This window comes from Scardinius erythrophthalmus (assembly GCF_964197995.2).
Source record: "Scardinius erythrophthalmus genome assembly, chromosome: 21".
Lineage (NCBI taxonomy): Eukaryota > Metazoa > Chordata > Actinopteri > Cypriniformes > Leuciscidae > Scardinius > Scardinius erythrophthalmus.
The window spans coordinates 9154114-9179356 of NC_138241.1; the positions used below are offsets into that span (position 1 = coordinate 9154114).

Sequence of the window (25243 nt, forward strand, 5' to 3'; positions counted from 1 at the left end):
TTTTCTACCCATTGTAACATCGCAATGGAACAGGCCCCTCCCATGACTGGTGACAGACTTTTCCCTATTAGCATAGATCCTCCCCTGAGTGAGCTGCACACTCACTACACTTGGCAATTGACGCCTCTTGCGGTTCAAACAAACAGGGCTGGGCAACCGTGCTCGTCATTACGTTGTGCGTCAAGTTCAAGGGTTACTCTTTTGGCATAAATCGATGCGAATGACCGTCTGCCGGAAGCTAGTTATTTTAGTCGATTAAGTTTTAAATATGGATATTTTTCTTACACGAACGCATCGCTTCACTTCAGAAGGCCCCTTTTATTAACCCCCGGAGTGCGTGTGTGGAGCACTTTAATCATGAATAGATGAACTTTGATGGACTTCCAAAGACATACACCCATTCACTGCCATTATAAAGCTTGGAAGAGCCGGAACATTTTTTAATAGAACTCCGATTGAATCTGTCTGAAAGAAGAATGTCATATACACCTAGGATGACTTCAGGGTAAGTAAATCATGGGCTAATTTTCATTTTTGGGTGAACTATCCCTTTAATTGTGAAGATAATAAACTTAAATATACAATGTACTTATAGACACTGTAACATTTAAACAGGTTTATAAGAAAATAATAATTGCCAGATTATCCTAATGTTACGTCTGACCATTCCTGTACTAATCTCTTTTATATACAGAACATTTATGTAATAATTACAAAGCATGTCCATTTTACACTAAGCAACAAATATTATCCAACAGTGTGACTGGAATAGCAACAAACAGCAGTTCTGGGGAAAAAAAATTTGGGTTCACTATCCTGAAAGTTTTTAAAACATGATAGTTAAGGATCCCAAGATCTCTGTGGAATTTAATAAGGTTGACATTATTCATGGCAACAAAGTGTGTGAAGTGTCTACATGAGTGGGAAGTCCATTTCGTTTAACTTAGGGAAAAAAGGTAGCCGGCCTTGTAAAACGAAGTAAATCATCTGAGCAAGCAAAGCATCTGACTTAGACTTTTGAAAACACTGAATGGGACACCTTTGCACAAGGAGCTAACCTAGAGGAATATGCCTCGACAGTCCTGTCATACATAACATTTTGCCCTGATAATGTGCAAGAAGAACCAATCAGAAGAACCACATCAATGTGTTTTCTAATCAGAAGCCTTGGTTTAATAGTGAGGTTAAAACTATTATAAAGGCTCAGGATACTGCTTTTAAATCTGGGGACATAGAGGAATACAGAAATGAACGAGGAAAACTGAGGAACAGCATCAAGGACGCAAAGCACAACTATAAACAGCGTATTGAGGATCATTTCAACAAAAATTACTCCCGCAGCATGTGGAAAAGAATCAAGACAATCAATGATTACAAGAGTGGTAACAGCCAGATGCCGAACAATGATACTGCTTTCCCTGATGTCCTAAACCATTTCTTTGGTTGTTTTGATGACGGAAGCAAGCACTCATTCTGAACCCACAACAAGCGAGGTCCACTCTGACTAAAATTGACATCAAGAAAGCAGCTGAACCAGATGGAGTGCAGGGAAGGGTTTTAAAAGAGTGTGCTGAAACAGCTAGCACATGTTCACCGATATATTCAATAACTCACTTCGACAGGCTATAGTCCCACTTGTTTCAAATCAACTCCTATTATCCCTGTGCCAAAGAAATCTACAGCAAAATGCTTAAATGAATACAGACCGATTGCTTTGAAACCTATTATTATGAAGTGTTTTGCAAGGCTGATACTGACACACATAAAGGCAGCAATTCCCCCCCAAATTTGGCCATCATCAGTTTGCCTACCGTGCAAATAGATTAACGGAGGATGCCGTTTCAACTGCACTGCACACAGCCTTGACACACTTGGAGCACCAGAACACTTATGTAAGGATGGTTTTTATTGATTTTAGTTCTGCTTTTAATATGATAATACCACACAAACTGGTAACAAAAATCAATAATCTAAACATCAGCCCCTCTCCTTGCACGTGGATCTTAAATTTTAACAAACAGCAGTGTGTCCCCTAGGATTTTTTTCAGGGGGGGTGGCAGACCCCCCGAAACTACTGTACTAGTGTCGCGGAGCGGGCTTGTTACGGATACGTGGTGTTGTCAGACGCGGCGCACAATAGGCGGTTGTTTGTATCGGTGCACTTCTAGAGTGAGCTGAAATGACGAGAGTGCACATACATTTTTTTTGTAAAAACATTTACATCACACATCACAACAAAATGAAATTTTGAAAATGAAAAGTTATTTTTTTCACACAAATTCTGTTTTTTTTTCTGTTAATCAAATGAAGACATAAGACATTCATTTATTTTCTTTTAATCATATGAAATTAAAACTTTGTGTCAAACAACGTGCTCCACAATGAGCTTTACTGTTAAAATTAAAACATGGAAGATATTTTTTAATTATTCCTTAAAGTTTTGATGATAATTTATTTGTATTAGTGTTAGTATTATTATGACCGCCGCTAGCGTAGCTAGCGAAAGCGGTCATATAGGGATTGTCAAAGTTTTTTTTTGTTTTTTTTTTGTCACCTTACTGAATTTTTCGTCAACGATACCAGGGACAACGAAGCACCGGGGAACATGAAATTTGGTGGGCATGTAGCCCCACTAGACTTCTAAGGAAAAATTTCGTTTGGTCCCCGGGGGCCACTCCCCCCCCACGCTGGGCCCCCCCAAACCCAAAAAAATGCAGTTTTTCCTAAATAACTACCTGAACCGTGGCACCGAGGATGACGAAATTTTTATGGTATGTTGGTCTACTAGACTTTTACGGGAAAATTTCGTTTGGTCCCCGGGGGCCACTTCCCCCCCACGCGCTGGGGCCCCCGTAAATTTTTCGTCAACGATACCAGGGACACCGAAGCACCGGGGAACATGAAATTTGGTGGGCATGTAGCCCCACTAGACTTCTAAGGAAAAATTTCGTTTGGTCCCCGGGGGCCACTCCCCCCCGCGCTGGGCCCCCCCAAACCCAAAAAAATGCAGTTTTTCCTAAATAACTACCTGAACCGTGGCACCGAGGATGAAGAAATGTTTATGGTATGTTGGTCTACTAGACTTTTACGGAAAAATTTCGTTTGGTCCCCGGGGGCCACTTCCCCCCCCCCCGCGCTGGGGCCCCCGTAAATTTTTTGTCAACGATACCAGGGACACCGAAGCACCGGGGAACATGAAATTTTGTGGGCATGTAGCCCCACTAGACTTCTAAGGAAAAATTTCGTTTGGTCCCCGGGTGCCACTCCCCCCCCGCGCTGGGCCCCCCCAAACCCAAAAAAATGCAGTTTTTCCTAAATAACTACCTGAACCGTGGCACCGAGGATGAAGAAATTTTTATGGTATGTTGGTCTACTAGACTTTTACGGAAAAATTTCGTTTGGTCCCCGGGGGCCACTCCCCCCACCCCGCTGGGGCCCCCGTAAATCTTTCGTCAACGATACCAGGGACACCGAAACACCGGGGAACATGAAATTTGGTGGGCATGTAGCCCCACTAGACTTCTAAGGAAAAATTTCGTTTGGTCCCCGGGAGCCACTCCCCCCCCGCGCTGGGCCCCCCCAAACCCCCAAAAATGCAGTTTTTCCTAAATAACTACCTGAACCGTGGCACCGAGGATGAAGACATTTTTATGGTATGTTGGTCTACTAGATTTTTACGGAAAAATTTCGTTTGGTCCCCGGGGGCCACTTCCCCCCCCGCGCTGGGGCCCCCGTAAATTTTTCGTCAACGATACCAGGGACACCGAAACACCGGGGAACATGAAATTTGGTGGGCATGTAGCCCCACTAGACTTCTACGGAAAAATTTCGTTTGGTCCCCGGGGGCCACTCCCCCCCCCGCGCTGGGCCCCCCCAAACCCAAAAAAATGCAGTTTTTCCTAAATAACTACCTGAACCGTGGCACCGAGGATGAACAAATTTTTATGGTATGTTGCTCTTAAGGGCCCACATCAACCTAGCCCATAATCACTCATTTGTGATTTGCGCCCCTCCCATAAAAAATTAAAATGCAATATTATTCTGCTTTAATCGCCCCTATCTTCAGTGGAGATGTTCAGAACTGCACCATATTTCATGTGTATGATTAACTTGACATCCTCTGGGGGTATCCTCTGCTAAGTTTTGTATAATTTCATCCATGGGGGGGTATAAAATAAATTTATTTATGTGCACATTTAGTGACTGTACACTCATCGGCCTGTAGATGGTGCTGTTGAGCGAAGGGTTGCTGGTTTAGGATGATACTGTCACACACACACATGCAGGAATACAAACAAACGCAAGCATGCACACACACTGACATCCACACGCACAGACACACACCCATACACACACATACAAATCCACATGCACAGACACACACACACAAACACACACGCGCACACATGTACGCACACATACATACACGCACAGACACACACACAGACACACACATACACAAACACACACACACACACACACACACACACACACACACACACACACACACACACACACACACACACACACACACACAGACAGACATGCACATACTATTACTTTTTTTAGGTATATACATAAACACGCAATACAGCCAAATTACTCCACGTCATTTATTTTTGTGGAAAGCCAGTGCAGGCCTGAGCGGCGGTCATATTTTGTACCGCGATGCGGTACATCTAGTTATTACATTGAGACGTATCTAAATTCTACTGTAAAACAGTAATATATTTCTGTCAAGTTAAACCGAACCTTTGTTTTGACGGGTTGCCATGAAGACCTTTGAGTTTGTGCGTTTATGAAAAAAAAAATACTAATAAAAATGACATAAGAAATAAAGCACCAGAAAGTGTTTCTAATTAATAAATGTAAATGTCAAAAGTTTTTTTCCTCCATTTGTGATAAATATTAAATAATGTGGTCATAACATTGACAAAGCCTATAATAAATGTGTAGCCTATATAATTCACATTTTCTATAGCATTTTTTAAAATCATTTTTGCAAGGAGAAAATAACAGGCTAATAGATATTAAGAATACGTTTTAATGAAATACAGGTATTACAAGTGAAACTAGTCAAAATCTTTGGTTATAGAGCCACTTAGTGGTCAAGAGCAGAAATGCATTGGCTGCTGCAACCGAGGCAGCAAAAAATATATTCTAGTTGAGTGCCATCTGTACTTCATAATTATGACCGCCGCTAGCGAAAGCGGTCATATAGGGATTGTCAAAGTTTTTTTTTTTTTTTTTTTCGTCACCTTACTGAATTTTTCGTCAGCGATACCAGGGACACCGAAGCACCGGGGAACATGAAATTTGGTGGGCATGTAGCCCCACTAGACTTCTAAGGAAAAATTTCGTTTGGTCCCCGGGGGCCACTCCCCCCCCCCGCGCTGGGCCCCCCCAAACCCCAAAAAATGCAGTTTTTCCTAAATAACTACCTGAACCGTGGCACCGAGGATGAATACATTTTTATGGTATGTTGGTCTACTAGACTTTTACGGAAAAATTTCGTTTGGTCCCCGGGGGCCACTTCCCCCCCCCCGCGCTGGGGCCCCCGTAAATTTTTCGTCAACGATACCAGGGACACCGAAGCACCGGGGAACATGAAATTTGGTGGGCATGTAGCCCCACTAGACTTCTAAGGAAAAATTTCGTTTGGTCCCCGGGGGCCACTCCCCCCCCCGCGCTGGGCCCCCCAAACCCCAAAAAATGCAGTTTTTCCTAAATAACTACCTGAACCGTGGCACCGAGGATGAAGAAATTTTTATTGTATGTTGGTCTACTAGACTTTTACGGAAAAATTTCTTTTGGTCCCCGGGGGCCACTTCCCCCCCCCCCGCGCTGGGGCCCCCGTAAATTTTCCGTCAACGATACCAGGGACACCGAAGCACCGGGGAACATGAAATTTGGTGGGCATGTAGCCCCACTAGACTTCTACGGAAAAATTTCGTTTGGTCCCCGGGGGCCACTCCCCCCCCGCGCTGGGCCCCCCCAAAACCAAAAAAATGCAGTTTTTCCTAAATAACTACCTGAACCGTGGCACCAAGGATGAATACATTTTTATGGTATGTTGGTCTACTAGACTTTTACGGAAAAATTTCGTTTGGTCCCCGGGGGCCACTTCCCCCCTCGCACTGGGGCCCCCGTAAATTTTTCGTCAACGATACCAGGGACACCGAAGCACCGGGGAACATGAAATTTGGTGGGCATGTAGCCCCACTACACTTCTACGGAAAAATTTCGTTTGGTCCCCAGGGGCCACTCCCCCCCCGCGCTGGGCCCCCCCAAACCCCAAAAAATGCAGTTTTTCCTAAATAACTACCTGAACCGTGGCACCGAGGATGAAGAAATTTTTATGGTATGTTGCTCTTAAGGGCCCACATCAACCTAGCCCATAATCACTCATTTGTGATTTGCGCCCCTCCCATAAAAAATGAAAATGCAATATTATTCTGCTTTAATCGCCCCTATCTTCAGTGGAGATGTTCAGAACTGCACCATATTTCATGTGTATGATTAACTTGACATCCTCTGGGGGTATCCTCTGCTAAGTTTTGTAGAATTTCATCCATGGGGGGGGTATAAAATAAATTCATTTATGTGCACATTTAGTGACTGTACACTCATCGGCCTGTAGATGGTGCTGTTGAGCGAAGGGTTGCTGGTTTAGGATGATACTGTCACAGACACACATGCAGGAATACAAACAAACGCAAGCATGCACACACACTGACATCCACACGCACAGACACACACCCATACACACACATACAAGTCCACATGCACAGACACACACACACAAACACACACACACTCGCACACATGTACGCACACATACATACACGCACAGACACACACACACACACACACACACACACACACAGACACACACAGACACACACATACACAAACACACACACATACACACACACACACACACACACACACACACACACAGACAGACATGCACATACAATTACTTTTTTTAGGTATATACATAAACACACAATACAGCCAAATTACTCCACGTCATTTATTTTTGTGGAAAGCCAGTGCAGGCCTGAGCGGCGGTCATATTTTGTACCGCGATGCGGTACATCTAGTTTGAAATGCATTACATAAAATGCAGCAGTGTCTAATTATGTTGCATACACATGACTGCAGGTGTGCTACTGTATATATAACAGACCAAAAAAAAAAGGATTGTATAGATTAAGTCATTGTATTCTTTTGTTGTTGTTGGATATTAGTCACAAAATGCTAAATTGTGCGTAAACCACTAGGAGACCAAAGATCAATGTCATTACCTGTACTGCATTAATATCAAAATACACACGATTACATTTTGAAGAACAGACGGAAGAAAATCTGTCGATGGGCATCTCATTCGTTGTATTTTGTATGTTTAGATGTTCAACTGCAGTCATGAGCACAAGCACTCTAACAAAATGCTAAATTGTGCGTAAACCCCTAGGAGACCACAGATCGATGTCATTACCTGTACTGCATTAATATTAAAATACACACGATTACATTTTGAAGAACAGACGGAAGAAAATCTGTCGATGGGCATCTCATTCGTTGTATTTTGTATGTTTAGATGTTCAACCGCAGTCATGAGCACAAGCACTCTCACAAAATGCTAAATTGTGCGTAAACCACTAGGAGACCACAGATCGATGTCATTACCTGTACTGCATTAATATCAAAATACACACGATTACATTTTGAAGAACAGACGGAAGAAAATCTGTCGATGGGCATCTCATTCGTTGTATTTTGTATGTTTAGATGTTCAACCGCAGTCATGAGCACAAGCACTCTCACAATGCCCAAGGAAAAAGTTTTCACTCATTCTTTTCAGTGTCAGAGGTCTGAAAACAGTTTATGCGAGCACTGCAAATTTTCTCATCAGGACCATCAGGAGGTGCTCCGAGTTTAGTTCGCTTTTATGCCCACAGAGGTTTTTTTTATACCCATTGTGAATGTTTTGAATGTCTAATATTACAAATGTAGTTGTAACTATGTAATATAATTTGTATATTTAAAAAAAGTACAACAAGATTTGAAACACCATCTCTCCTGCGTGGTCATAATGGGGACAAAACATCCCTATTGTAAATTACTGATGATCCAAAACCATATCCATAATCATATGTGAAGAGAATATTGTTAATCTTCTCCTAACAAGGCCATATATTAAAATCTGGGTAGATTAGATGGTACTCAAAAAATGAGCTCTCGTAATCAATGTGTTGGATGCAGAAGAAATGGCCAGGAATAAAGATCTGTTCAGACTGCAGGCAAAATCAGATTTTGTGACTGTATGCACTATTAATATAAGTGTACTTGTGTACTTACAGGTGCAGCTGGAAAATGATCGGATAGCTCATATGGTTCTTCAGGAACCCACTGCCTGTGCTCCAAACACCATAGGATCTGCACAGACAAGAAAAAAAAAGATACAATATATTAACTATCACCTAAATCTTTACAGAATGATGTTTATCACAGTTACGAAAAAATACACACAAAGCAATAAGCACTATACACACCCACTCAAAGGAGAGGATCCAGCAGCCACGTGCAATGCCTAACAGGATATTAAGCGTCCGCCGTGGGCTGCCGGACACCACATGAGTGGTGCTTTCACACACATTATCGACCACTGTAAAACCACCCAGATTTCTGACCAGCTGGAAGACTACCTCTTGCTTCCTAAACACAAATGCACAACAAACAAAAATCATAAACTTCAGGGTTTCTGCTAGTCTCAATTCACCCTTACACAAATTAAGGCCTTAAAAAGGTCTTAAACCAAAGCAGAAAGTCTTAAAGTCATGGCATGAGTGTTGCATGGACTGCAAAAGAATTATTTTTGTCCCGTTTTCCAATACAAATATCTAAACATCTTTGATACATTTACTTGAGATACAAATCTAAAATGAAGTCTTTAAAAATATAACAAAAGTTCATTATTTAAACAAGAACAAATGTTTATCAGTCAATTATGAAAACTTCCCTTTGAATTAAGTTTATTTTTCTGAACCCATTAGCAGATATTGTTCTTGTTTAATCATAAACATTCATCACTTCATTTTGATGAACTTCACAGAATTTTTTTTAAATATTTTGTGTCATTTTGCATCTCAAGTAAATGTATCTTGATTTAAAGGCCCAGTAAGCAATTTCTGATAAACGCTGTTGAAAGAGATCAGACCGAGCACCACCACACACTTGTAGCTAATAAGCAGTAGGGGGTGTATACACACATGAGAGAGAGAGAGAGAGAGAGAGAGAGAGAGAGAGAGAGAGAGAGAGAGAGAGAGAGAGAGAGAGAGAGAGAGAGGAGGAAGATTTGAAGAAAGACTGTAGAAAGAGAGAGGACCGAGACCAGAGTCCTGCACGGGTCCGATTTTGTAAACCCACATCCGCCCGTACCCGCAGTGCTTAAAATCGCATCCGACCCATTTTCCGACAGCAGCACTAATCAAAATCCGCACCCGACCCGACCCGCTTAAAATAGAACCGCTACCCGACCCGCACCCGAAATAAAATCAGTTTAGACTATCACATTATAGACACAATTACAAAAATGTTTATTGCCAGGTCATACAGAAGTTATTACAGGACAATTAACACAAGGACAACTTCAGCCAAAGCTGTCAAAAGGCCAGTACATGAAGAACGATTAATTGCATTTGCGATAATATCGCGATATGATGAAACACGATTTTCTAACCGCAAAAGCTGCAATTAAACTTTGGTCACGTGACACGCGAGAGTAAAGCAGTCTGCACTACGGAGGAAGCATCAACTTGGCACGCTACACATAGACCTGGCATAGGCTACAGGAAAGAACAGTTTGTGTTTAATTTATGTGATATTGTGTTATAGATTCTCTCCAACGATTTTGTATCTATTCAGATAATTTCAGAATAGAGTCTGAGCTTAGTTTTAAACACAGATACGTGATGGCGCTGCGTGTGCTTTATAAACAACCATATTCTGCTTGCTTCTAATTCCTCTGTCTCACACACACACGCACGCACGCACGCACACACGACACCACTCGAACCTTCCGAAAAATAATCTTTCATAAAGTTCGGAAAAGTTGAAGCGAATTACAAGGACATTATTGGGCTGCATTGCACAAGATGCGCTATGAGATACGCGTGCTTTGCTTGATGTTACTCCTGTAGTCTAGCCCGACGGTATTTTCCTTACAAATGCTCTACGAAGGCATCATATGTCTTTTGGAATGCAGTTGGCTTATATATTAAAAATATGAAAATCACCGACAGAAGCTGCTTTCAAATTCAAATAGTCACATGCGCTTTGCGAAGAGCGCTTGAGCACGCGGCTGTGAGCGACTCCGTCTACGTGGTTAAATGTACTTGCATCTCAAAATGCTTTAATGACGCGAAATTAATGTAGACGCAGCCAGTTATTTTAACAGGCAGGACAAACCACATCTTATATTTCAAAAGAGATGAAAACGTCCAGACAGCCTACCCTTAAATACTGAAAGCACTCTTTGTTTATTGCTTGTAATGTTTTTAATGTTTTTATTTTATTTGCTTTTATGTTTTGAAGCTATATTAGTTAAAATTCTTAACATATAGTTGTATTATCTTTTTTTAATGTGTAATTCTTTTTAAAAGTACTTATAATTATAAATATTTTAAGTTTTATTAATAAGATTAATTAATAAGAAATTTTTTTGATCGGCTTCCCATCCTATTTTACAACAATGTATTGCTTGTTTTTGTTGAAATAATAGAAAAGATAGAGCTTAAAAAATAATCGCATATTAAATCGCAATCGCAATATTGGTAAAACTAATCGCAATTAGATTATTTTCCAAAATCGTTCAGCCCTAATTACCACAAAACTGAGTAGCTTTATAACATTTTACCAATCGAACAGATGCGGCTACAACACTATATCTGCCATGCAATTCGTCTAGCCTAGGCTACATCTGACAATTTTGGGTTCAAACACGCCCTGCACACCACACATACTTGTGTTAAATTTGAAAAATACTGTTCGATAGAACTGCTTTGTTACCACAGTTATCTGCGTGCTTCCTCAGTGATGAAGTTCCACATTTGCGGCTATCCAACACGAAAATGCATGCAGCAAAGCCTTTCACAATATTTTCTTTAGATAACTCCAAATTTCTCCCACACACTGGACTTTATTTTTGATGACGTAGGCTATTGTCGACAACTTTACAATCTCCACTAGCAATTCTTTTCTTCAACTCCTCAGCATCCATCTCGACGACTGCAAGCAGATCGCGCGCGGTTATGAGGAATTTTTAAAAGTGAAAGTAACCTATAGGCTACGTTATAGATTCCTGGGAGAGCGTGGCGCGTGCGGGGACAAATAAGCTGATGTGGATTTTAAATGATTTTATCAACTTGAAATACAGGCATATTTTTGTAGATGTGTTCCTAAAAATATGCATATATTTTTACGTTTGCATGTGATTGTTTTAAACTGTGTTTAGACCCGTGTTTCCCCCGTGTCCGACCCGATCCGCACCCGTATCCGACACAGTTGGATATTTCTCACCCGTTTGAGCAAAATTTGAGGTACCCGAACCCGTGCAGGACTCTAACCGAGACAAAAGAGAAAAGGTCAGAGGAAAATCACTGGAAAAAGAAGGGTTATGATCAGGCAAGAGTTTTACAGAGACATCCACTCGTGCATTTCGTGCGTGTGCATTTGGAGGCAGAGAAATTAAGAAAGGGGTTTGGTTGGATTGATTTCAAATATCAAAAGTGTTTCTCATAAATCGCTTACTGCAGCTTTAAGAATCTTTAGACATCTGCACTGGAAAACAAGACAAAAATACAGAGAACACATCACTTTTTTTCAGTGTGATCTGGAGGTGGAGTAAAAGATATTTCCATATTCTACTTGTTGGGAGCAAAGCGATTAAAGCTACTTTTTATTTGTAAAATGAATTAAAGTAATGAATATCTGTTGAAAGCTGTAATTTCAACCTCTAAAGTGTATATAACACATTTCCCATTATGAATTATGATGCCACTTGGTTTGTTGGTCCGTTGGGTTGAATTGCTTTCTCACCTCAACCGAACTGCCCCAGAGTTTGTTTTTAATTGGGCCGAGACAACCACGTTCAGTCAATCTCGGAGAGATGGTTTTGGAGCGGATCCGAGCGCAATTGCCATGATCAGTTGCCTAAACGAACCGAACTAAGGGAGAACATCAACAAACACTCCAAATGAGCCAGGTGTGAAAACGCCCTTCGAGAACATATTGTCGTATTGTTTTCACTTCAATTTATTCCTTAAATTTTCTTTACTTGGTCTTGAAAAGGTCTTTAAAAAGTCTTACATTTTCCTTCACAAAACCTGTTCATGTTTGTCCAGTTTATTTTCAGTTTTATACACCGACATTTATACTATTTATACTGGTGTATGACCACAACTTTATCCAAAAATCTGCATTCCCACATGGTTAGAATTTTCAGCACAAATAACTTTATTTTGATGTATTCCATTATTCTGATATATAATTTCTCATCCTATAATATACAGAATTTGGTCATAACCTTACTTTAGATTAGAGTTCTGCACGTGGGCAGTAGGCCTGTCAAGATAATATATTGACTCATCGCAATATATATGGACATGACCTGATCATTTTGGTGACGTGATATATTGCCCATTATAAATGCCTCTCTCATCTTATCTGCTCTCCATGTTGGAGACTCAAGCAGCTCCTTTATACACAGAGCGGACATCGACAGGTGAAAAGATAGGTATAGAAAAGGTATAGTGTTATAGTGTTTTCCTGACAACTACAGAGTACAGACAGTTTGGAAGAATACGTCCAAATGCACTCAGTATCAAAGTCGGCATCCACGGTTCCTGTGCAAATATAAACATCACAGCGTGAAATGGTGCACGCTCGCAGTTAGCGTTAAAGGCCCTATTTAATGTGTTGATGTAATTTCCACTGAAACAGGAAGACAAGGCGCAACATAGAGCAGCTCCTCCCCCTTTTTAAAATAGCCAATAGCGCTTTGTTAATATCACAGCTCGACCAGAGCCATTGAGCTTGACAAAGCAGCATTTGACAGCTTATGACAGCCAGAGTCTAATAGATTCCCCTTTTATATTTAATATGAAACTGTCACCAAAGCAAAGGCGTGATCATAATCATGCTGAGGATATGTAGTTTGAAAAAAAGTGTAATTTATGTTGGTGCATAGTACTGGTGTTATGTCTGCTGTTTCTAATGCCGATACGGTCTAACTGTTTCTCCTCCTAATCTCCTCCATATCCCTTTAAAATATATCATTCTGTGCAGAATTCAAATGGGTCCAATACCTTTTGTGTTGTCTGTGGCGATTCGCGCATATGATCCACTCTGTGCTATCATGTCTCTAGTCAGAGCAGACTGTGTGCATGCTGTGGCTATTCACATGACTTCCTCACCCCCAATGAAAAGCATATTTACACTGTCTGAATCGTTCCCTATCCACTATATGTACCATTCACCATATAGAAAATAGTAATTTTGTAATAAGTGACCGATTTCAGCTACAGCTTAGATTTTGATTGGACAGATAATCTGATGAGAAGCTGAAATGCAGTGATGTCATCAAAATCATTTAATCCATATTGGCAGAAGTAAGTGTAAGTTTTGGACACTTATATCTTCTAAATGCAAATTTTGTCAAAGCGAATTTTGCTTGACAACCTTAAGGCTAACACATTGATAAAAGCCAAAAGTCAATTTTGATTAAATGGGTACTTTAAGGCCGTTTCACATGGGACACGGAAGTCGCGAGTGTCTAGTTCATTTACAGAGAACAAGTTTTTACATTCCACTGCACTGTTTTTCTGTTTTATATATCTAAATATTAAATATTAAAATTGAAAGTTCATTGTCATTTGAAAGTGTGAAGGCATTAATATGCTGTTATATTATGATTATATTCAGTGGCATAAAATGGTCTTAAAATGACAATAATATCGTTTATCAAAATTATTTTTGGGACAATATTTGCCCAACAAAAAGTAGTTATTGTGACATGCCTAGTGAGCAGGAGCCGGAGGTGAACCATTAATATTTGATGTAACGCGTGGAAAAAAACTTTTACATTGTCAATTGTGGTGTGGGTTGAAATTGAATAGCCAATGCAAATTTTTATTCATATACAAGTGATTTCATCACAATGTAGACCAGAGGTCTTCAATCCTGCTCCTGAAGAGCCACCGTCCTGCAGAGTTTAGTTCCAACCTGCTTCAGCACACCTTTCTTTGTATTTTCAAGCAATCCTGAAAAGCCTGATGAGCTGATTCAGGTGTGTTTGATTAGGGTTGGAACTAAACTCTGCAGGACAGTGGCCGTCCAGGAACAGGATTGAAGACCTCTGATCTAGAGGGTTGCTTGTATTCATGCAGCACAACAGTTAGCTTGGTCATTCCGAGTCAAATCAAAATCAAATTTTGGAAACTTCCCCGGCTCAAATTTGTGATTTTGTTCATATTTTTTTCTGGTGAAAGACAAACATAACTAGTGATGAAAGACATAATATCAAATTTCATGGATTAGATTAATAGATTAATAGACTGGTGCCCATAGTCCATAAAATGCGTGAAGCCGGACTCCGCTGGTATGGCCATGTCATCAGAAGTGGCGATGAGACAGTGGTGAAAACGGCTTATAATCTATCACCACGCGGGCGACGACCATGTGGCCGGCCGAAGCAGCGGTGGCACGATCGTCTGGTGGAGGATATGCGCGCAGTAAATATCACCACTGATGATGCCCTGGACCGAGCCAAGTGGCGAAAAGCATGCAAACAAGCGGACCCTATACAAATATGGGATACACGCTAGGACAGAGAGAGAGAGAGATTAATAGATTAACATTTGTGTAATCCACCAGTTTGTAGAGGGGGGTCAAAATTAACATTTTCACCTGAGATTTGGAACCAAATTACAAAGGGGTAAAAATGACTTTAGAAAGATGGAAGTAGGGCTGCTCGATTATGGAAAAAATCATAATCACGATTATTTTGGTCAGTATTAAAATCACGATTATGTAACACGATTATTTCACATGACTTTGGGAACGTGTTGCATTTATTAAAAAGACACGGTAACACTTTACAATAATGTTAATTAGTTAACATTAGTTAATGTATTAACTAACATGAACTAACAATGAGAAATACATTTGTTACAGTTTTTATTAATATTTTTTAATGTTAGTTAATAAAAATACAGCTGTTCATTGTTTGTTCATGTTAGTTCACAGTGCATTAACTAATGTTAACAAATACAATCTTTCATTTTAATAACGTATTAGTAAATGGTAAAATTAATATTAACTAAGATTAATAAATGCTGTAGAAGTATTGTTCATTATTAGTTAATGTTAACTAAGGTAGTTAAACATGGATGATTGTACAAAAATTATCATTTTATCATTACTTTAAACTGCACACTAATCTTGGTAAAATGCATGTTTGATATTTGTAAATACAAATTTTTACTAACTTATATAACTGTACTTTCTGATATCTCATCAAATCCTATTGTGATTTTGTAACACAGAAACCTGCATTTTCTGTAAAGCTCCTTTGAAATGATGTATTGTGCATTAATGATGTGATGCATCATACAAATGAATGTATGAATTAAATTGAATTGACTTGAAAGCAATGGGCATGGTTACTGTACAATTTGAAGTTATGGAACCAATCTGACAATACAGAAGAGTTATCACAGTATCAAATTTAGACATTTTTACTTTAGCATTTTGAAGTTATGCACCCATGACAAATGTGACGATATAGTTAAAGAAGTTGCATTGTTTTGGTTGCATTTGCATTTTCTTCCCATTTCGCGGCGCTGTTTCACAGTCGCCTCAGAGGGTGCGTTAAATTGGGACATTGTTCCATTAGAGTAGAGCTACTCCTCTAACGAAAACCACATTTTGAACAGTTTTTACTGTAGATTTTTTTTTTTTTATGAATTTTTGAATTTTGCATTTTAAACAGTGCACAATAAGCCACCTAATAAATGTTCTGCCCATTTCGCTGCGCTGTTTCTCAGCCAACTCAGAGGGTGCGTTAAATTGGACATTATCCTCTTATAGGACAGCTGTTCCTCTAATGAAATCCACATTTTGAGCAGTTTTCACTGTAGAATTTTTTTTTTTATGAATTTTTGAGTTTTGCATTTTACAGTGCACAATAAGCCACCTAATGCATTTCTGCCCATTTCGCGGCGCTGTTTCTCACCCGCCTCAGAGGGTGCGTTAAAGTGGACATTGTCCCATTAGAGTGGAGCTATTACTCTAACGAAATCCAAATTTTAAGCAGTTATTACTGTAGAATTATTTTTGTATGAATTTTTTAATTTTGCATTTTACACAGTGCACAATAAGCCGCCTAATGCATTTTCTGCCCATTTCGCGGCGCTGTTTCTCGGCCGCCTCAGAGGGTGCGTTAAATTGGACATTATCCTCTTATAGGACAGCTGTTCCTCTAATGAAATCCACATTTTGAGCAGTTTTTACTGTAGAATGTTTTTTTATGAATTTCGCATTTTACACAGTGCACAATAAGCCACCTAATACATTTTCTGCCCATTTCGCGGCGCTGGTTCTCAGCGCCTCAGAGAGTGTGTTAAATTGGACATGATCCCATTATAGTAGAGCTACTACTCTAATGAAATGCACATTTTAAGCAGTTTTTACAGTAGAATTTTTTTTTATGATTTTTTTAACTTTTAACACATTACACAATGCACAAAGAGCAGCCTATTGCATTTTCTGCACAATTCGTGGCGCTGTTTATCGGTAACCTCAGAGGGTGCGTTAAATTGCACACTGTCCCATTATAGTAGAGCTACTACTGTAACGAAATACAAATTTTCAGCAGTTTTTACTGTAGAATTATTTTTTAATTAATTTTTGAATTTTGCATTTTACACAGTGCACAATAAGCCGCCTAATACATTTTCTGCCCATTTCGCGGCGCTGTTTCTCGGCCGCCTCAGAGGGTGCGTTAAATTGGACATTATCCTCTTATAGTACAGCTGTTCCTCTAATGAAATCCACATTCTGAGCAGTTTTTACTGTAGAATTTTTTTTTTATGAATTTTTGAATTTTGCATTTTACACAGTGCACAATAAGCCACCTAATACATTTTCTGGCCATTTCGCGGCGCTGTTTCTCGGCCGCCTCAGAGGGTGCGTTAAATTGGACATTGTCCCATTATAGTAGAGCTACTACTCTAACGAAATCCACATTTTGAGCAGTTTTTACTGTTTAATTTTTTTTTTATGAATTTTTTCATTTTCATTTTACACAATAAGCCACCTAATGCATTTTCTGCCCATTTCGCGGCGCTGTTTCTCGGCCGCCTCAGAGGGTGCGTTAAAGTGGACATTATCCTATTATAGGACAGCTGTTCCTCTAATGAAATCCACATTTTGAGCAGTTTTTACTGTAGATTTTTTTTTAATACATTTTCTAACTTGCATTACACAGTGCACAATAAGCCGCCTAATACATTTTCTGCCCATTTCGCGGCGCTGTTTCTCGGCCGCCTCAGGGGTGCGTTAAATTGGACATTATTAATCAATTTGTAATTTTACTCCAAATCTCAGGTGAAAATTGTAATTTTGACCCACCTCTACAAAATGGTCAATTACTCAAATATTCATCCATGACATTTGATATTTTGGCTTTCATCACTATTCATGTTTGTCTTTCACAAGAAAAAATATTAACAACATAAAAAATTTGAGCCGGGGTTGAGTTGACATGGAATGACCCAGCTTTATTATTTTCATTGTTTCAAAGTACTCAGAAAACACAATAATAGATACTCACTCAGTGGGCATGCTTGTCATTACCAAGGATCTATTTTTCTGGAAAGACAGAAAAAATAAATTAAAAACACTGAAAGATTGTTGCAGTTTATTTCTTTTTAATCGTACACAAAGTTTTTTTGATGCCAATCAACTAAACTCTTATTATCTCAGACACATGTACTATTGAGCTCCTTGTTGGCAAGTAGCATAAACCAGTAAACACATGCCGGATATCTGCATATTTGGTGAACAAAAAGGAAATGAAAGCCCAAGGCCATATGGGAGGGGAAGCATTTGAGAGACGTTTAAGCACAGAACACTGTGACACCTTTTTATCTGTCCCATGTACCCTGGCCTCAGTACAGCAGCCCTGTAGTACAAACACATGAACGGCCTTCCTCTCTATTCCTACAGGAAGTTGGGGTTTACATCCATCAATGAACAGGGCAGCTAAAACAGGTTATACATAAACATGTTTACCAAAATCCTTTCTGAGACCATGACACAAACACGTGGCCAGGTGCCAATTATTATTCCAGTCAATAGAAGCAAACGTCATTGCTCGTAAAATGGTGTCAGACTGTTCAAGGAAAACAATTCTGTAGATGCTCAACCTGTAAAACATCTCTCTTAAATATCATAAACATCTGATTCAGATCAAATATTCTGTGGAGTTTTCTCAAAACGTAACCCTTGAATTAAACTTTAATATATCATAGTCTGTCTCAATACAGAATTTGTTTGGCAGGAATATTTATTAAAATAAAAACATTTAATGCACAGGTAGTTCCAAGTCAGTTTAATCAGTTCTATATTAATGCGCTGTTTTCATTGAAGCGCACACACACATACACAGAGATCATGCTGCGCACACACACAGAAACATTCAGGAGCAAAGAAGCTTGTTATCGACGCCGCCCTGACTTTAAGTAATAAAATAGCTTCACTACTGAACCACTGCATTATATTTCCCAGCAATGTAGGGGTAACGTCGCTATTTTTTTGGTTGAAAATTGCTAAAACAACTTTTACTATGCATACAAATGTAGATCTGAACATATTATACAGAATACATAAATGCTTCCTATTTCCGTGTGAGAGTGAAACATTTAATATAGTAAGGTAATATCATAAGGTTTAAAACATTTTAAAAGACATCAAATAGTAGAAAATGTGTTTAATGTAGTATTTTACTTGAGATCACTCGCCAAAGTTCTTATTTCTGAGAGATGCAAGACAACATGGCTATTACATTTGCGATCATGCTCTGCTCATTTCATTCATAAAGTTTACACTCATTCACTTCATACACTCATTATTGAGTAGTCATTTTAGAGATTTATGTAGATGATCTGCTATGCAGTCTCCTGGCAATTATTCAGCAAACACAAGGAGTGAAAGGGGCAGCCGATTTTTCCCCCCAATTATTTGGTAGAATTCGTTATTCGCTTTGAAGCCATTATCCATTCCTTTCTGAATATGGTATTCGGCTTCGGGCACATCCCTTTTGTTCATAATCGGTTGGTCTTAGGTCATAAAAAAACATATGCATTTGCACTCTTACAAAATAACAAAAAGAATTCAAAATCATTAAAATTATTTACTATTAACAATATTTTCAAATAAATACAACCACATGAGAAAAGTAGAAAAACTAATTCTTATCCGTTAGATATTAATGACGAAAGTAGTCATTCAAGCAGTGTCCATAGTGAAAACAAAAAATGGTCCAAAATAAGTCTTCCAAAAAAACAAAAACAATATAAATCCTTTGTTTACGTTGTATCCAAAAAAATAAAAACCTGCATAATCCTAATTTAAGACATTATTCCTTTTCACTTAAATTAAGGATTACAAGGGCAGATTACAAAAAGACTTAATACCACGATTAAGACCTCAAAACCTTTTACCAAAATGCATAATTTAATTAACTAAATACATTTTGATGTTTGCATCACATACTATAAACATGCTTTCTCTGACATGGCAAACTTGATCAGTAGGTCATTTGGTACACCACTGCTCTTTCAATGTGGAGCACTCAGATAAGTCACTACAAAAGATATCAAAGAACTGTAAAAACAAGCTAAAATGGCATGGTACATCACTGTAGTTAAATAATTGATACAATATTCACAGAAGCAAATTTAGCACTTATGAACTTATATGTACCAGTATGTGTTTGTTATTTAGAATGAATCCAAGCAACAAGACTGTAAAACTGTGGTTTTATATGGATAATGTTTTCAAAACACTCATGTGCAATAGCGAGTGGGCGTTGATAACTTTTCCTATGCAATGACGTTAGCCAATCATAACAGCCTTAAAGTAGCCACCCCTTATAAATGGATTATCTCAGACAGTGTCAAAATGAAGGCTGAAAATATTTTTTGATAAATTGTATTATTGTATGAATTACATTAATACAATTATATGTATTGTATTAATGCAGGTTGTATTAATTTATTCCCATGTTTCAGCTAGGCATACAATGAAGGAACATAAGTAAAATCAGGGTATCTGCAGGGTTTTCAAAATAGAATTTAAGGCTTTTTAAGACCTGTTTATGCAAATAGCTGACACTGCTGTGTCATTTATTTTTCAGCTAAACACTAACTCTTGAGTTTTAAACACTAAAACAACACTGTATTCGTTCGGTACACGTGTGCTCAACAGAAAGAACCATACCGCAAATTTTTGAAACAAATCTGTATATCATCACACCCCTAATAAACATTCTCACATTTAAACTAAAAATAAGACATGAATGAATGAAACATGCTTTAAGTTAATATCCTTTTTACACATGTTGTGTGGGGCACCGTGAATTACACATTTTCAAGGTTTACATAAAGACTTGGGACAGTAATTCTTTTCAAATGAGTTTGCATAAAGAGATGAGTGTTTGTATTTCCTGTGCAATTTGATGAAATGAAGAAAAAGAAGATGTAATGACTAAGAGACCCAGTGTGTCTGAACGAGACTATGAGGTGACACGTGGGGCTTAAATCAAACTTCACTGACTCACTATACAAGTGAGTAGAGGCAGTAGAGGCAGTGACAGTTTTGCAAAGTTTGCTGCTTCAGTTGATGTTTATTCACATTCACCGCTAACATAATTTCACTAATTATATCAGCACATGGAAAAAGTGTGAATAAGTACGAGTCAGTATCATTCTGATTGGATTATAAGAGCTGGCTTATTGCTATAAAAGGAGGGAAGAAGTGCAGTAATCATTCTTTGCATCAAAATGGCAAAAATTGCACCAGTAAAAACCATTTACTGGATCATTAAGAACTTCATGTGAGAGGTTCAACTGCAGAGAAGAAGGCTTCAAGACATCTGAAAGTGTCCAGCAAGCACCAGGACCAACTCCTCCTGAAGAGTCAGCCATGGATTTGCGTCACCCCCAGTGTAGTCTCAGCCTCAGACGTCACGCCCACGGAACGTTGGCTAAACGTCTGATGCATATGGTACACTTAACTGGAAACACTTCAGGAATGTCGAAGTCGTCATCTGATTGGTTGAATTTGATCGGATTTCCGGGGGGCGCGAGTGTCGCGTTTATTTTCGGTCTGCCGGGAAACAAAGCGCAGACGTGTGATTGCGGAAGAAAAACTGTTGTGTTTACATGAGTGACAATGAGCATTTATCAAGATCAGCTAAACGTAGGATTCTCAAAAGTATACGTACACGAACAGATCAATGACTTACTGCTTGTTTTCTTCTCCTTCTTTGATTTTCTATGCTGACTGACTTGTTGCACGCCGGTCTGTTGTTGTGGGGACATTTCATGCCCCGAAACGTGACGCTGAACGAAACGAACTGTAATTGGTTGTTTGACATGTCGGTCAAACGGCCTTATGGGCGGGCCTTGGCCAAAGAAAGCTGCTATGAATTCCAGACCTTCAGTCTGAAGGTCTGGCTATGCGAGACTACCCCCAGTGCAGTGCTTGCTCAATATTGGCAGCAGGTGGGTGTGAGTGCATCTGTACGCACAGTAAGGCCAAGACTTTTGGACAACAGCCTGGTGTCAAGAAGGGCAGCAAAGAAGCCACTTCTCTCCAAGAAAAACATCAAGTACAGACTGAAATTCTGCAGGAAGTACTAGGATTAGACGAGAAAGTAAACAAGAATACTTTTTGTGCGCAAAACAAACAAAAATAACGACTTTATTCAACTATTAATTTTCTTCTGTGTGGGCCTCTGAGTGAGTTCACGTAGTGTAACAGTGCAGCGCTTCTGGGTTGTATGTCAGAACGTAGGCTCACTATTGGCACACACTGGTCATGTGTGTGATGCTGGAAGCCAGAAGCGCTGCGCTGTTCCACTACGTGAACTTATGAGGGTGAGTAATTACTGACAGAATTTTCATTTTTGGGTGAACTAACCCTTTAACTAATGAACCTTATTGTAAAGTGTTACCATCATATAAAAAAAAAGTTGAAAATGAAAGCAACGTTCATGAACGACTCAGTTTGAACTGCCCTCCGTTTACACTTGAACAGCTTCCATTTATGCTAAAATGACTTGAGTTTTCCCCTGAAAATCAAACGTCATTTACACACAAAATCAGTTGCATGCATATGCTCCAATGAATTGTAAAGAGCGTCTTCTGTGTATTAGAATGTCATTGGTTTATGCACTCGAAGAGTTTGTATGAGTGATCATTTCATTAGTGTAAAAAACAAAAAAAGAAGTTTACGTATGCACAAGCAGTTCGTAGGTGAATGTACGCAAAGTGTTTGTACGTATGTGCGAGTAACAGATGTATTGGTCTGCATTTCACATTATATATAACCTTTATTTAAACAGGAAAAGTCCCATTGAGACACAGTCTCTTTTACAAGGGAGTCCTGTATAGCACGTTCAATCATAGGTTGCAAGACAATAAATTACAATATAAAATACAAAGCAGATGTACACAAAATGTACAAAATATTTGCATGTGAAGATGCAATGAGTTTAAAATATATAAACAAACGAAATAGGGGCTAGAAGTCAATGAAGGCACATATCCATCCGCGTATCAGAAATTCTTTTTTTAGAAGCAGCTAAAGAAATTAGCGCACCAATCTTTAGTCTAGACTGGAATTCATTCCAGGACGAAGGACCATAGTAAGACATTAGTGTGAGCATTACATACAGTATATATTTGAGCATTCAATAGTATACACATTTGTGTGACTACTTAACATGTGTATGCAAGTGTTTGAGTGATGTACTGTATGAGTGAGTAAAGTTTGATTTTAGCCCTACAGCACCTCATAGGAGACAGACTGCGAGAGAGACCAAGTGCATCCAAAAGAGAGAGAATCTCTTAATGTTCACAGTGCATCAGCTAACAATAACATATACAACTTTTGATTTTAAATAATGTATTAGTAAATGTTGAAATTAACATTAACAAAGCTTAATAAATCCTGTAGAAGCAATTAGGCTAGTTCATGATAACTTACGTAGTTAACTATAAGTATTATCTAAACATTTTTGCAACATTAACTTACAATATAAAAAACAAAAACAAAACTAAGACGTGTCATGAAATGTTAAAAAAAATAAAAAAAAATAATGATGAATGATATTTTACAGGTAACAACACTTACAACAGTATATCGCCCTAAAAGTGAACGGAATATGAAAAATAATCGTAGCATTTGTCTTTCTATTAGTAATAGAAAGGCAAACGCTATAATACCTTCTCATTTACAGATGCATATTTACATAGTCGATATAATGTAAATATGCATCTGTATAATTTAAAGTGTCTCTGAAAATTTCACAAATCTTTCAATCTTTAGCAAATCCAGCCGAGATCTTCTGAAAGGTACACTGTATAAAAACCTGTGTACTCTGAACTGTGTTCCACGTAAATTGAATGTGGGCAGAAGAGTTTAGATGTTACTCGGGATGCATTCCAAGGAGGACGGCATCAAGGCACGTCCGAATACAATGTTAGCTTCACTTCCTGTCTACAAAAATCGATCAGATGAAGGTATCTCTGAAGGCAGCAGATACATCCTTCACTGCAAATGATGTCCCACAATTCTGTGCATTCCAATCTGTGTCAGTTAAGCTAAAAAATAAAGATGTCATCTGGAAGTTGGAGTTGGTGGTCAGCTTGTGCACAAAAATATTTTCGACCAACCCTTTCCACTTTTGATGCGATTTCTAGTTATCACCAAAGCTCTCTAATTTGTTGTAGATTTCAAAACCTCTGTAGATTTTTCAAATTAATTGAAAAATTATATTTTTCAAATGATTCGTTCAGCATAGTACAACCACATGTAAATATTTTTTCAGGTAATTTCAATTGTTTTCTTTTCAAGTGATAACGTGTTTGCATGATAAGAAGAAATCTAAAATGCTTTATAACCTGCATACATTCACCTCTGATACACTGGTTTAATACTAATCATGACTAGTTGAACGATCACCAAAACAGCAAAGTACAGTCTGAATAAAATTATAGTTTGTACATATTGTTTCATACTTTTCCAAACAGCCCTGCATGTTGGCTTGCTTATTGTGCCCAAGAGCATGATCTATTTAAGTCCATGTCATAGTAACAACAAAATATGCTTCTAACCACAGGTTGTTTGCTGTTTGCAAACGTTCTCAGGAACTTTGGTTTCGGAAAACACAGACAATGTTGAACTATGTTGTTAACGACGGAACTTGCAACATAGTTGACTGACGATCTTTTGGAAAATGCACCCCTCAGCATGACTTTCACTCAAAGGAAAAGTCCCAGAGGAGAAGCCTCATGCCAAAAAAGTACCTCTCCATAAATTATCATAGCATCTGGATCACCAGTGAGATCTTCTAATCCAATTATCATTATTTAAGTATGTATACTCTAATCGTGTCAAAGGGAATACTGATGACAAATGCCCATCTGTAAATTCTTTACCACAATAAAATGTTTGGACTTTATCACATTGAGGATTGAGACAAAAGCCTGTTGCTTCTCTCTGTGGCAGGAAGGAGTTTAGTTCAGGCTGAGAAAAAGCAAACAGACCTCTGCCAGGTGCATGTCACAGTAGCAAAGAAAGCACACAGGAAGCCAAGAAGGCAACAAGGAGACTCGCATATAACAACTGCATCAAAGCAAATTACTACGCTCCATGGAGACAGAAGCATCAAGCTGAAAGCTCTGTCTTCACCTGGAAACATGGGGTAGAATACAGCTTTAAACGGTTTATTCCTCTTATGTAAGAAAGGACCATTAAAAAGTAAAGACGACAAAATATTGAAAATAAAAAACCTTGTGGCGACCCAGGATAGCTTTAAGAAGGCTATCCTACCAAGAGAAAAAAAAAAAAAGTTTGTTGCTATACAATTATTAGTGGACTAGGGCAGTGG

The 25243-nt window shown here is 38.8% G+C and overlaps 1 protein-coding gene across 5 annotated transcripts in view; it reads right to left on the bottom strand.

The window, feature by feature from the left end:
* The window catches only part of mcph1 (microcephalin 1), a 113129-nt gene that overhangs the window by 50119 nt on the left and 37767 nt on the right, over window positions 1-25243 (bottom strand). For 4 of the 5 annotated variants that reach the window (XM_081350984.1, XM_081350985.1, XM_081350986.1 and 1 more), the window contains 3 exons: window positions 17897-17934; window positions 8559-8721; window positions 8365-8442 (listed from right to left, as the gene is read on the bottom strand). The exons of the other annotated variant lie outside the window; for it this stretch is intronic. In XM_081350984.1, coding sequence (XP_081207110.1) covers window positions 8365-8442; window positions 8559-8721; window positions 17897-17934 — 279 coding nt within the window. The remainder of the gene's footprint in view (window positions 1-8364; window positions 8443-8558; window positions 8722-17896; window positions 17935-25243) is intronic. 5 annotated transcript variants of the gene reach the window in all.